The 14,348-nt window shown below is 36.7% G+C and overlaps 1 protein-coding gene across 2 annotated transcripts in view; it reads left to right on the forward strand.

Annotated features, from left to right (window-relative positions):
• STXBP5L (syntaxin binding protein 5L) overlaps positions 1 to 14,348 on the forward strand; it is a 208,653-nt gene that overhangs the window by 150,090 nt on the left and 44,215 nt on the right. The window contains exons 17-19 of one of the 2 annotated variants that reach the window (XM_059819981.1): positions 1,442 to 1,567; positions 6,837 to 6,988; positions 8,652 to 8,723. In XM_059819981.1, the coding sequence (XP_059675964.1) occupies positions 1,442 to 1,567; positions 6,837 to 6,988; positions 8,652 to 8,723 (350 nt within the window). The remainder of the gene's footprint in view (positions 1 to 1,441; positions 1,568 to 6,836; positions 6,989 to 8,651; positions 8,724 to 14,348) is intronic. The other variant, XM_059819988.1, reaches the window with a different exon arrangement.

Below are 14,348 nucleotides of genomic sequence, written 5' to 3' on the forward strand. Positions count from 1 at the left end.
ACTTACTTGCTTCTGAATAGAAATTAGTTGGATTTTTTTCCAATCTGATCCACCATCTTTTCAGGTGCATGGGCCAGGGCTGCTTGGAGTCACACCATAGTCATGTTCAGGAGATAGTCTGCATCATCAGAGTCATCGGAGATCTCTTCTCTAAGATCCAGTACATAGGATAATACTGTTTAAGTTATTTATGGTAGAGATACCTGTATAGAGAAGCACTTACAGCAGAAAGAAATACTATGTGCCAAAAATTGCAGTTCTTCAGAATGTGTTGTCCATGTCTATATTAACTAGCTGCTCTCCTTCCTCTCCTGATTCTTAGTCTTTCTTCGGGTACTATTTTTCACAGGGATAGAGGATTATATGTGATAGATCGCCCTATAACGACTGTGTGCAGAGGGATGCAATATAAGGAGTCTCACCTTTTACAGCTACAGTAAAAATGCACTGGCTAGTGGGCTTTACATATAAATTACTACCTACAGTGTGAATGTACTAATGAATGACATCAACACCTCAAAGTATTGCTATTATTGCATAACATCTTCTTTCAGTGCATCATCAAGTTTCTACCAGTCAAGAACATACATAAAGCAGTCACACGGAATTGTTCAGTTCTTACACTCCCCCTTAATATGTACACCTTCACTACCTGCTTTGCAAGTCACTGAACTTGCCATAACAGAATATGAAGAGGTGTTAATAATGATACCAGATTTTATGTAGGAAGCATTCATTCATTAAGACCAGATCACATACTAGGTAATTATACTCCTAAGAAGAAAACGGGACTCGTTTGCCCTAGATGGACAAATAGAATCATCAAGTCTATAAGTTTTGAATATGCAATGGTGAGGACCACTACAGAAAGGGACATCTTCTCATCTTCTCTTGCCTCTTTGCATTTTTCTGTCGTGCTTTAATTCAGAGCAAGAAAGTTCCAAAAATACAGAAATGTCCTGTTTCAAAGTTTCAGAAGAAAGTATTTTAGGTTTTCCATTCAAGTTGATCATTCGTGATGATTTTTAAGTGTGCATTATATAGCATAAGATTTTTAAGTGTGCATTATATAGCATAAGAAAATATTCTGAAAAAGGGAAATCAAAGCAAAATGATGAAGCAAAAATTATTTTTATTGACCCCCCACCTACATCTGCTCCAGAGTTTCTCTTGTAGGGAATGCTGAAGTTTTCACATTTGTTTTTACAACAGAAATGAAAGTAAAAACCTGGAATTCCTCTAAAATATCCCTATTCTGATTGGAATGCCTGGTCTCAGTGTATGGGTATATGCACAGTGTGCTGCAAGTGCTGGTACTGCTCTAGACGTATGAAGGGATTGTGCTTCACTAGTATTTTCTCAAGAGAAGCAGTTGTTATTCATAGCCCAGTCTGTTTGTTTGTTTGTTTGTTTGTTCTTATTTTGTACCTCTTCTTCTTAGCGTTAAGACTCGACCTGTGAGAATGCCTCCTGGATACCAAGCAGATCTTGTTATTCAGTTGGTGTGGGTGGATGGTGAGCCTCCACAACAGATTACTAGTCTTGCTGTAAACTCTGCTTATGGACTGTAAGTAACTCAAAATTAAGGTTGCATTGATTTATTGTTTATTGCACTAAATCATGTATTTTCTGATTACACTTTGAAGTTTCCTGCAGACAGTTAAAGTCAGAGTAAAAACAATCAAAAGGTGCTATAACCCAGATTCTTGGGGAAACATTATTTGAACTTACATAAAGATTGTAATATGAGATGTTAAACTGCCATTCTTACCCATATTTTTACTATTCCTATTTAAAAGACTGAATCTTTTCACATTGTTCCGTCCATCCTTTCAAATAAAATCTAATTACCTTTCAAATCTGTAATTTTTAAAGTTATTTTGAAAGGATCACCAAGGTGAAATACATATCATAGAAAATGGTGATGTGATTAAGTGTTAAATGTCATTTATCACGACATCATATCTTAGTTTGAAATTATCTTCTGAGAACAGCATTTTTATGTCTGTGCTAATCTCTGTTTGCAAGAGAACCAGTGACCTGAAATTGAAAATTGAGTAAGGAACATTCGAACGCCAAATTCTCTATGGAAATGCAAGTGAGCGTATCTGTGTGTATTTTTTTCCTCAGGTTCAATTTATTTGCCAATTTTTAATGTTTTCTCTCACTGAGAGTCGCCCAGATACATTAAAATGGTTTTCCCTTGTAGAAGCTGTTACTCCAATAAAAACTACAGGCTGTATTGGGTGTTAGGTGTCTGACTCCTACTGATTTTCAGTAAGTCACTTGACTCTCTTCAGAGACTTAGGAAATTTTATGCAGAGCCTTTACATTTGTGCAAAAATATTGTCATTTGGGGGCTGTTTTGTCAAGTCTTTGGCCTGAATTTCCGGACAGTTTCCTATTCATGAACTCTAGAAGTTTCTTTTGTTTTACCATACCTAGATGCATTTGTCACTTATGCAAATTCTTGGGTTTTCCCTAATTTGCTCCCTTGCAGGTCTCAGGCCTCAAGGCAGCATCTGACTTCAGGAGTAATCACACCATTCTCTCACTTGTAAACTACTCTGACAGGTTGCAGATCTCCTAGTACTTACTGACAGCGGTTTCCTAAACATACCTGATTCAATCAAATGCTTTAAATTGTTTCCTTTGCTAGGAGCAGTGACAGTTTACAGGACAGCCTCCTTTAAAACACCATGTAATAAGTACATGAGCGTTTCAGAAATAAATGCATGTATGAATAAAATAGCCCAATAACCTAAATTTAACTTTCCTACAAAAGCTACCCAAGAAAGGCCTATTGCATTACATTTCTTCTGCGGAGTCTCTTCTCTCTCCCTCTTTCTTGTCTCTCTCAACTTTTTCCTTGGGCCTATGACAAGGCACAATCTTATCTTTCATCAGAATTTTTGTTTAATAATTTAGTTTTCTCCTGTTATCTAGCCTCACAGTGTGGAAAAACTGTGCCACGTCAGCATGTCAGTTTAACAAAGAGGAAGACAGGATAGTAAGTGTGTTCTGGAGTGTCTACTTCCAGTGTTCTTTTAATTACTTTGATTTCTGTAACTGTATGTCGTGGTTTAGTCCCAGCCGTCAACTAAGCACCACACAGCCGCTCGCTCACTCCCCCCAGGTGGGATGGGGGAGAGAATCGGAAGAGTAGAAGTAAGAAAACTCCTGGGTTGAGATAAAGACAGTTTAATAGGTAGAGCAAAAGCCACGTGAGGAAGCAAAGCAAAGCAAGGAATTCATTCACTACTTCCCATCGGCAGGCAGGTGTTCAGCCATCTCCAGGAAAGCAGGGCTCCATCACGCATAATGGTTGCTTGGGAAGACGAACGCCATTACTCCGAATGTCCCCCCTTTCCTTCCTCCTCCCCCAGCTTTATATGCTGAGCATGACATCATATGGTATGGAATATCCCTTTGGTCAGTTGGGGTCAGCTGTCCCGGCTGTGTCCCCTCCCAACCTCTTGTGCACCTCCAGCCTACTCGTTGGTCGGGCGGTGTGAGGAGCAGAAAAGGCCTTGACTCTGTGTAAGCACTGCTCATCAGTAACTAAAACATTCCTGTGTATCAACACTGTTTCCAGCACAAATCCAAAACACAGCCCCATACTAGCTGCTATGAAGAAAGTTAACTCTACCCCAGCCAAAACCAGCACACTGTATATTACAAATAATTAGTGTCCCTGATGTTACTGCAGCCGTGAAACAGGACTAAAGCAAGATATAAGAAAAACTTTATCCCCGGCAAAGATAAAAGGCTTCAGACATTGTGAAATTTTATTTAATTTATTTTGTCTACTTTTAACAGTACCAAGCTACAAATCAGAAGTGTTAACACCTGGTTTATTTCTGTTGAAATGAATCATCAAACAACTTCTTTATGTTATGGAAGTAGAAAAGAAAAATTTACAAAATGCTTCAATTACAACTGAGGATCTACAAGGTTAAATACAAGTAATAAATTTGTTTTAAAGCATTTTCTGTTGGACTGAAAGCAGCCTTTGAAAATTTATTACCAGCTCATGTGATAAAAATTTTCAGCCAATCTACATATTAATTGTCAAGAAATGTCTGGTGAGGATTTTATGACATTTCTATGAAAGATACCCACAGAATAGAACATCTCCTAGCAACTAATTCTATTCATCACTCAAAACTGAGAAATTAATTGTGCTTATTTTACATTTGAATTTATAAAAACTTGGATGGTAGCAATTGATCTTAAGCCTTGTTAATAGTAACGTCTGTCTAGATTTTCTTACCATTCCTCAGAAGTGTTATAATATTAAAGAGCAATTTCTGATTTGTCTTGGTAAAGAAATTTTTTTAGGTATAAGAAATATTATATCCATGCTTGTGTGTGAACTTAGAGAAGTTTAGAAAAATGCAGTGACGATCAGTTTTGTGGATTTGCTGACCACAGAGTGAATGATCACTGGCTCTTCTTTTGACTCATGTTTTCCAAAATTAATAAATCTCAGGTTAATCATTTTCAAAATGCAGATGGCTATTATTTTTGTTGCCTAAAGTATTAAAAGATGAGATTGACAGTCGTCATTTTTATTCCTTTATTTTTCTTCTCCACCTAGAACACAGGGACTTATGAACACAGGCATTGCTGTCACACTTTACACCAGTACCAGTAATCTTTTTTACTTCAATATCCTTTCTCTGACAATGCCTATTAACATACGCTTTAAAGCAAAATACAAGAATGAAAAAAACAAATAGCAAAATCATTTTTTACTATCCTTTATCAGTCAATTTGAGTCAAGAAACATGAAGACATATAAAACTTTGCACAGAATGGTCTTCTGGCAAATGTGACAGATAGAATTCCTTTTTGTCCCAGGGAACTCTGAAAATTATTTTGTTGTTCTATTAAGCAAAACAGGCTGTAGTAATTTCTGAAACAGATATTACTCTACATTCATAAAATATGGAGTTTATTCTTCAGTGCACCTTATGATCTTTCCACATAAGCACAAACTATTGCCAGATAAAAGTGTATTTGAACACACTTTAAACTGGCGTACATGAGTAGCTGCTTAAGCTACAGATCAGTGACGAGTCTATGGGGAAAAAAGACTATGTTCATGGTATTTCCATAGGTGCTGTACTAAAGTCAGTGTTAAGTCAAGGGTAGAAAACGTGGTGTAGTAACAACCGGTAGAATTTGAGCCACTGTTGTAGATGGTGCCTTAATTTGCCAGTTTGACAAATAAGAAAAACTCACCTTATTTTTACCCTTCACCTTTTCCATTTGCTATATGAAATCGTCTATTTTATAATGGAAGCAGAAGAAGAAAAGGTACAACAGAGAAAAATGTTCTATCTGCTCTGCTTCCCCTTCCTCCATCTCGTTACTTCTCTCTTTCCCTATTGTTTTTCCACATGTAAATTCCTATATCTACTTTAAGATATTTTGGAGCTATATTAAGAAGAGTCAGGTGGAGGTGAGTGCACAGCTCACTTTAGTGTGAACTGAGTGCTTAAATATCTTGCAGAGCTTTGAACTGACCACCTTACTCTCTTTATACATAAACTGACAGAACCTGATCACAAATGATTGAGCATGGTTTGGGATTTTGAGTTTCTTTGTGGCTGTACCTGTAATCCTTTCAATCTGGAAGTTAAAATTGCAGTCTGGTAGAAAATGAGAGACTTCTGTAGAATAATTGTCAGTGTATAATATTCCTGCTTAAATGAAGTCTCCAACAATGCACTGCAAGAGGTTGACGTACGGATCCTGTGAATAGTCATATGCTCTGGGAATTTATTTTGCTATTAAATCTTAAATAGTTTTAATGCTTTAGTGAGATTTTAGTGAGATTTTATCTGCTGAGATATATGGGTTTCCATATGCAATGGTTAACTTCAGACTTTCTCCCAGGTCTTACATATAGACATGTTTAGTGTCTTTTTGTTTTCTTCCTTTTTCTTAGATAGACGTATTGTCTAATTCCGCCCCCCCTCAACCTTCAGCCCTTCCAAGTTGGGGAAAAAGCATGAACAGAAAGCGTTTTTATGGGAGAAGAGAAAGTGCTGCTGGTCCCATACAACTTCTTCCCTCTTTCTGAGACGTGTCAGAAGGGAATCAGTAGTAGCAATAGAGCAGAATCAGGGCAGACTGCTTCTAAAGGGACTTTCTAGGCATCAAAAGGAATAAACTGTTCCATCTCTTTTTCCGTATAACAAGACTGCAGTCCAGACCTTAGGCAGTTGCGAGGTCTCACAGCAGTTGCGAGATCTTACCCATGTTTCAAAGCACCATCAAAATGTCAGTTATGGAAGCATTTCACAGGGTAGAAACTGATTTAGCAGGAATCTATAATGTAGCCAAGCTGACAGACTTGGAAATAAATTTTATAAATATCTTTCGGATTTGGCTATCTTCACAATACAGCTTAATAGAGTTTATTTATAATTTATATTTAGATTTTTTTAATTGTGAATTTATTTGTATTTGTATTTTAATTTATATTTGCTTTTTTATATATGTATAACCACTTTTTAAGATCTATGTCCAGATTTGTAGTCTTAATTTACATCAGTATTACTAGAATTATATTTAGACATTATTGCAACGCGTTTGGCATAGAAAGTTAATTAAAGTGGGCAGTCTGCCGTCTGGAATGCCACTTACTGTGTTTCAGGACACAGTTTTATAAATTCAGGATTACAAATCTAAAAGAATTATAAAAAGTAAGCTTTGAGTAGTTTCTGAAGGAAATGTTTATGTGGAATTCATAATAAGTAATAATTATTGTTTGCACCACTTGATTACATACAACTAATACCTTTGAGGAACATTTCTTTCCTCAGAGTGGCATTTGGAAACTGCAATGGTTTGGCCGTTGTGGACTTTATGCAGAAGACAGTACTGCTGAGCATGGGAACCCTTGACCTATATGGATCAAGTGATCCATACCAGCGTCAACCCCGTTCGCCTCGCAAAAGCAAGCAGTTTGCTGCAGGTAGGAAAAAAATTATTGTGGTTATGAGCCTGACATGTTCTTTGGTTTTTTTGCCTGTGGCTTCTTATGGTGCTTTTGAAATGCATGACTATTTGCCGGCCAATGGCGGTTCTGTAACTTGAGAAAAGAAACCTGACGTGTTTTAGGTACTGACGCTTTCTCAGAAACAAAATGTTTTACAAAGTTTATTCTTTTGGGATGGAGGTCAGCAAGTAATTCCCTTAGCTGAGTCTCTAAAAAATTGTAATGAGCAGAGCAGTAAATTGTTTCTCTGGCCATCACTTGAAGTGTAGTCTGTATGCTATTTTCTTTCTGGTTTCAATAAGTTCATACCTATAGGTAAGACTTCAATTTAAATGTAATTGTGTCTTCTGCCAAGTGCTATTCATTGGTATTTGAATAGGCAGTTGTGTTTGGAGAAGTGTAACACCTGAGAGACATGTTATGTAGGTAGCACAAGGAGCTCAAATTAACCACTTTGGTAGTGAACTGAAGCTCTTGATATAAACTTACTAAGTCCAGCTGTACCCTGTTTTAAAACTTGATGCCAGAGGATCACATTTGTAAGTCATAGCTATTATTATGCATTGTGTGTTAGCAATATTAGTCCATTAATGCAGCTAAATTTTACCACACATATTTGGTTATTCAAAAAAAAGTATGAGGAAAAAAAGTCAGAAGATCTTCTACGTTTCAAGTCTTTTTGCTCTGCATATTCCATAATAACATACTAGAGTCAGGCACAATTATGAAATGTGTTTTACATAGCTGTGAAGAGTTAGAATTAGATTTCAAAATATGTTTGAAAATGTTGAGTTTTAAATCTAACCATAAAATTATAAAAGCAGCAGATTACAGTGGGTTTATGACATCAGCAATTTCATCAGCAGACCCTGCACTAAATCATCAAATCCTATTTCTCCATAGACTCAATAGAAACTTTTTTAATTGGGAATATGTCTGTACTCCAAACAGAAAGTAAAATTGAGAGAATAAAATGTAAGTCTTCAGGCTAACTTCTGTTCCTGAAAGACCATTTATCTCACTTTCTAGGCATTTAATCATGGCAAGCTTAGTTCTCATCTGTGCCAAGTGTTAAAGATGTAAATTTGGCACAGCTGAGGAGAGAGGAGACAAGCGGCTTTAAGATATCTTCAGCGGCTCTGTCTGGTTCAGCCAGCCTCGCAGCAGCTCCCAAAGTAATTTGAGCAGCCAGCAACATGCTGCAGAGCCCTGTGCAAAAGGTGGAGGGTAGCTGATGTAGAAATAGTTATTATCAGCACTGTATGACACAGGATTTTGCTGTGTCAGTGACGGTTTTGGCCAATCCTTTAAGGTAGTGTTCTAGCTATGCAGTCAAGCTAGAATGGAGCCCAGTGGGGATAAGTGACTGCTAAGAAGGAATGCACATTTCTAGATTGCTCATGGAAACTATGCATCTAAAAAAAGCCTCAGCTGCTTTCTCACCATCCATCCCACATCCTTTACCGTTTTGATTATTTTTCTTCTTATATCTCCCGATTGGAAGGTAAGCATTTGCTGAAATTTCTTCACCTTGGCTGTTCTAGATGCTGGTTATGATATCACTTCCTTTCACTTTAGACTGTTTTTTCTCTCTTTCCTCTGCCTGCTGCTGATGCTGGTGTACTGGCATGTTCCAAAGACAACATTTGCATGCGTGGCCTGTCTAACTTTTATCCAGATTTAACGAAACGGATCCGTACTTCCTATCAGAGTAAGTTCTATAAAGGTTAGGCAAATAGCTTTATCGTGATTGGACTATGCCTGACTTAAACCCATGTGTTTGTGCTTTGTAATGTGTTTTTTTTAAACACATTCAGCATGCATGCAAACTTATTACACTTTGTGATGTCAACCATGCTTAGTTTTGACAACTATCTTTATTATACAGATATTTCAGATCTGTTTTCCTCTTCCAAAAGAGTCAATGAGAAAACCCTCAGTAACTTATATGGGGCAGATTGGGCCTTAGAAATGATTTTTCAACAATGTTATGTGCTTGATGACAGTATCTTTTTTTGGGTTTATAGTCATTTCGGTGTACATCTACTTATATGAAGCATTTCTTGTTTTGCAGTGGCACTGCCTGGTTGTAATTATTAATTGCCCTTCTGAAAATAGGGAATAACTGATGTGGCTTAAAAGAGTATGGATTGGATTGGGTGCTGTGAAATTTAAAATTTTAATCTTGGTTTGGTACTTGAATATTTGGCTTTGGGGAACCATCCCATCCCTCTGATCTTTAATGGGGAATGTAAAGCGGGTGTAAAAATACATACATCAAAGAGAGCTATGAAAATTAATATCTTTAAATTTTGAATTAGTGATATGCAAGTTAAATATTAGTATTCATCACTGCAGAATGTGATGACCAAAGCTATAATTAATTTCGCAAAAATGATGGTTCAACAGATGAGCCCTATGTATCTTAATTAACTGTAGTGCTTATATATAATTAGGTCTCCAGGATGCCTCTTATTCATCTTTTTAAAGTAGTTTTCACAGAAAAACTGGATAGGCAATTTCACGTTAAATACTCTGTGTAGGCAAGATAAAGGGGTGGCAGTTGTTTTATCATCTCACATAAATACAGACTTGTGTAGCTATTGAAATACATTTGTACACTCGCACAAGAAATTCTATTCTGTCTCTCCAGACTGATTTCTCAACAGCTGATTTCTCTGATTGTATTTCCTAATACTTCATAAAAGTGGCCTGTTTAGTTAAAAGACTAGTCCAGTTACAAATCCAGCAGTCCATAAAAAGGTTTGGTGTATAATGTCTTAAAGTTTCTTAGGCTGGTCCTGCTAATTTCAAGTCTGTAACAGAGAACCTGAGGGACAGACTGCAGTCAAAGATGTGGGGCTTTTCTCCCACTAAAAAATTAATAAATTCTAAGACCAAACACTTCCATTCAAAATGACAAACACAGACCATAGAGTTTATCGTAGCTGAAAATGTATTATCTTGTATCCATCTTCAACCCCCAAAATCGGAAGAGCCCACAGTGTCTTTCTGTATACATCATTACTGAAGAGTATGAGTCTGACTCTTGTGAAAGATTAACAGCTTCATTTCTTTCCTCAAAAATTATTTGGTTGTTGCTTTTGCCATTTGATTCTTACACAGGAGTATATACTGTATGATCTGAAAGATGCACCAGGCAATAAAATAAGGAACAGGGCAAGAATGTGTCACAGACTGTGAAATATCTTGCTAAGTCATTCTCAAGTTATGTTTTGTTATATGTCTTATCTGAGATATGAGTTTTAAGAGGGGTATTGAGAATGGATTTAGGGTTTTGCTTACAAGTTTATCTCTTCTCGTAAGGGATGATGATGGGAAAAGAAAAATAAATTATTTTTGGAAATTGTGCAGTTGAAGCTGATATTATTAAGGCAAAAGCAGGAGCAGTCGTGTGATAACATAAGCATTAGGCCTAAAACTTTGAGCGTTATATAAATGAAAATGGAAGTTAATGGGAAGACGTATCAGGAGTTGATTCAATTAAGTAATGAACCAGGAAGATAATTTCCTGAGGATCAGTTTGAGACAATAAGACTTGCAGGCATAGAAGCCAAAGAAGAGATTATCAATGAGCAAGATACTTAAACTTTTGTCGGTCATTTCGGAGGTGATTTGCAGGAAGAAACAGTTTAGTTTAGTATCCAGCCTGAATCTGAGAGTTAAAGTGTGATGTTCCAAGGTTGAAACCAATATTATGGATTAGAATATCAGGGAAGACAGTGGTGCTGTTAGGTGTGTTGAAGTAGAGAAGCACAAAAAAAATAGAGTTTATCTTGGCAATGTTAAGTTCATGTCTGGACACTTGTGAGTAAATTTTGGAAAGGCAGGATTGCTGCTTTAACTTGGATGGAAGGAGTCCAAGTTAGAGATGTGTATTTATGAATCATTAGAATAAAAAAAAGATATTTATTGCCTGTTTGTTTATAGGAGAGTATCTCCTCAAATACTGGGGCAGAGAGATAAAGGAAGTGTTGATGTTTCAGTCTGGGGTGCCTTGCAACTGAAGAGGGAAAGGAGGAGGGAAAAAAAAGCCATCAAACAGGGAAAAGAAGCAATATGTTGGAGAAGAGAGGTTTTCCAAAGGAAAGACACAATCAACAATTTCAAGGGCATCCAATATGCAAAGCACAGTGGTGGAATAATTGTTTTGAATTTTGGCCAATAAATCTATAGAGAGCTTGATAACAGCAATGTATACATGTGTAAGCTAGACTCAAAGGCATCTAGGGTGGACTTAGAGCATTAAGACAGCATGTTTTCTGGTTTGGGAGGTGAAAGTGGGAAGAGAGAAGCAAGAAGGGAAGAAATTAGAGGAGAAATGTAATCGGTTCTAGGCGTACATAATGGGAGAGACTGAAACTAATTGTCCATTTGAGGAAAATAAGAGGCTAAGATGAGGGTAAGTGTGGAGCTGGAGGTAACTTTCTGGTGTTGATGACCTGTTCCATTTGCTGTAACATCTGCTGGCATCACCTTCCTTTGTAGCAAGAATATGTGCCGAGCCAAATAAAATAAACTCTCTCTGCAGTCATGCAGAACTGTGGTGTTGTTAGGTTGTTTTTTGTTTTGTTTTTTTTTTTTCCTTCAATTGAAATCAAGTTGTATATGTTATTACCTAGTGATAGATAACATATATTCAAATATTAAAACAAGTACATTTACTGCTTCTAGAGAGATAGTGTTTGCAGCCCAATATAAAAATACCAACTTGCAAAAGCAATTTGCATCTCCTACTAGAAATTCATATCATCTCTTGGTAAAACAAGAAAATAAATAGTCTTTTTGAAGCATCCAAAAAGTCGTCCAGTTCAAAGGATGCTGATCCATTAGAAAATAATTTTCAAAGTGAAGACTTTTCAGTGAGAACTCCTTGTTCCTCCTTTAGGCCAGTCCCTTGAGAGGATGTGAGCAAAAGTCACCTTGGTCTGACAGGAGGACACAGAAACCTGTGTGTTATGAGTCATTACATATCAGTAATTGACACTTTAAATCACACCTGACAACACAGTAGAAGCTAATATAGGTTGAGTTTTTAGTCAACAGCTGTATTCTGAACTGTCACTTCCGAAGAATGCATCATATTTAAACATAAAGAAAACATAGTACGGTAATCCAGTGTGAAGATGATGGATTAAGATAACACTGGGCTTACTTATTGGCTTGTGAACATTTCTGATAATTTATTTATAATTCATTTATTTATCAGAAAAGATGTGATGGCTTTAGGTGCTTTTAAGTAAATGATCAGTCTGAATCATTTAATCCTGCGCTATTTTCACACATTTAGAATTTGTTCAAATCAAAGCCAATTTCTTTATAATGTCAATGGGTGCATCTTCTCACAGGTGGTTGTTTACATGGCCAATCTCAGTTATTTGCCTTTAGTCTTGCTGCCATGTTCTTCTTGCTCTACCTGGACTCAAAATTTACTGGCGTGGGATTTTTTTTGGCTAAAAATGGCTAAAATACCTCGGGACACAGATTAGGCCTACAGAACTTCAAAATGAAAAGTGAAAATATTTTTGTAATCTAACTTCAGTAGCTGTTGTAGTCTCAAATATTGAAGGGAAGCTGAGTTACATGGAAATACTTAAACATGATAAATTATTGAAAAGACTTAGCTTGGTTTCATTAAAAAGGAAATTATGGTAGAAACTAAGCAGTAGTACAAAGAAAAGCTTGAGAGCTCCCTTTCTTATCTCAAAGGGAAACAAAATACAACATTCAATGGAATCGAAGGTAACACATTAAAATTGTATGTTCATTTCTTTCAGTGAACGATGATTGTACAATTCATCGCCATATAACATCTTTGGGATTTAGAATGTAGTGAGAGATTAAAAGAGACTTTGGATGCATGGACAGATAATGAGAAGAACTCATTATAATCTTTCTAAGCAAGAAAGATTTATGGCAGGAGAAATTCTGCAAGTGGCAGTGCTTAAGCCAATCTAGACTGTCTGAGATTAAGACAATGCCCTTGTGCAGGGCACGTAGTAACATTTATGCTTAACATGGGGACTTACTGCACCTTTCATAAAAGCAGCTGTTGGTGATCATTGTTAGAGGTGATAGCAGCTTGATAACAAGTCTAGATTTTCAGAGAATTTCACACGTTCACCATTTTTTAAATACCATAACATGAAATGTATCTCTGCTGTTGTAAAACTGTTGCCAAACATAAAGAGCTTGTGGTATTGTCACGGTGGTTGCTCTTGGGTTTTCAGCACAGTGGTGCAATTTGGTGCATTTCCCACTTAAGACAGTGGCACCATAATTTATATTGAGCTGTAATATTGTTTCTGTGAACTCACAAAAAGAAAAAAAAAAAAAGAAACTCTAGAAGCAAAATCTGACCTGGCATTTGACATTGTAACTATCACCGATAGTAACCATACAAGGTTTAGAAGAATTTCATTAATCACAACATCATAACCATAGTGTTAAAACTTTAATAACTCCAATACTGCATTTACAAAAGAAATATTTCATTTTATTTATCCAAGGCCTGTGATGCTATGTGGATGTGCCAAGCTCGCTCCCACTGTACCTTGCAGACAGTTCTGCAGCAGAAATCATTTATGTCCCAAACCTGTAGGTGCATACTGAAACCCCAGAGTTGGGTAGAAGTAAGATTTGCTGTAAGAAAGTTATACGTAGAGAGGCTCCCTAAATGGTTGCAGTTCCCAAATTCTATCGTAACTTCAAAAGTGACTGGACTCACAATTGATTGGAATATAAAATTCTCTCACAGATTCTAAGCTGAATCAAAGAAAGATTCAAGTATGTTTCTCAAAATAAAAAAAAACCTTCGCTTTTCAACATTAGTACCTGGATTGTGATCTTTTGGTGTTTAAAAGTCAGGAGCAAATATGTCATTACTACTGACTTAACAGGCCAAATCAACTCTCAAAGTTGTTCTAGCACTCATGCAGCTTCATTAGTGGTAGGAGCTTTGTATTCTGCTTGCTGGGGCTCTGGATTCTCCCCATTTCTCAGAGCAGTTTGAAATTACATTGTAATAAAAATATCACTACCTACTTTAAGATCCACTGTTTTAAATATAAAGATAACAGCACTGGTGACCAAGTGGTAGCAGAATTTTTTAAAACAAGAGTATATTTGAATTTTAGAGATGAGGGTCTCTGAGCCTGAGGGTCCAGAAGCCATAAAAATTAAAACATGTCACGTTGCAGGAGATGTGGTGCCAGATTAAAGCATATTGAAGGGTCGTGATAGGATGTGTGCCTTCCAGGTTACAACATATGCAGAGTGCGTGTAAACACAGTATCGGTATGACAGTAATGCACAT

Source organism: Gavia stellata, chromosome 1, assembly GCF_030936135.1.
Source record: "Gavia stellata isolate bGavSte3 chromosome 1, bGavSte3.hap2, whole genome shotgun sequence".
Lineage (NCBI taxonomy): Eukaryota > Metazoa > Chordata > Aves > Gaviiformes > Gaviidae > Gavia > Gavia stellata.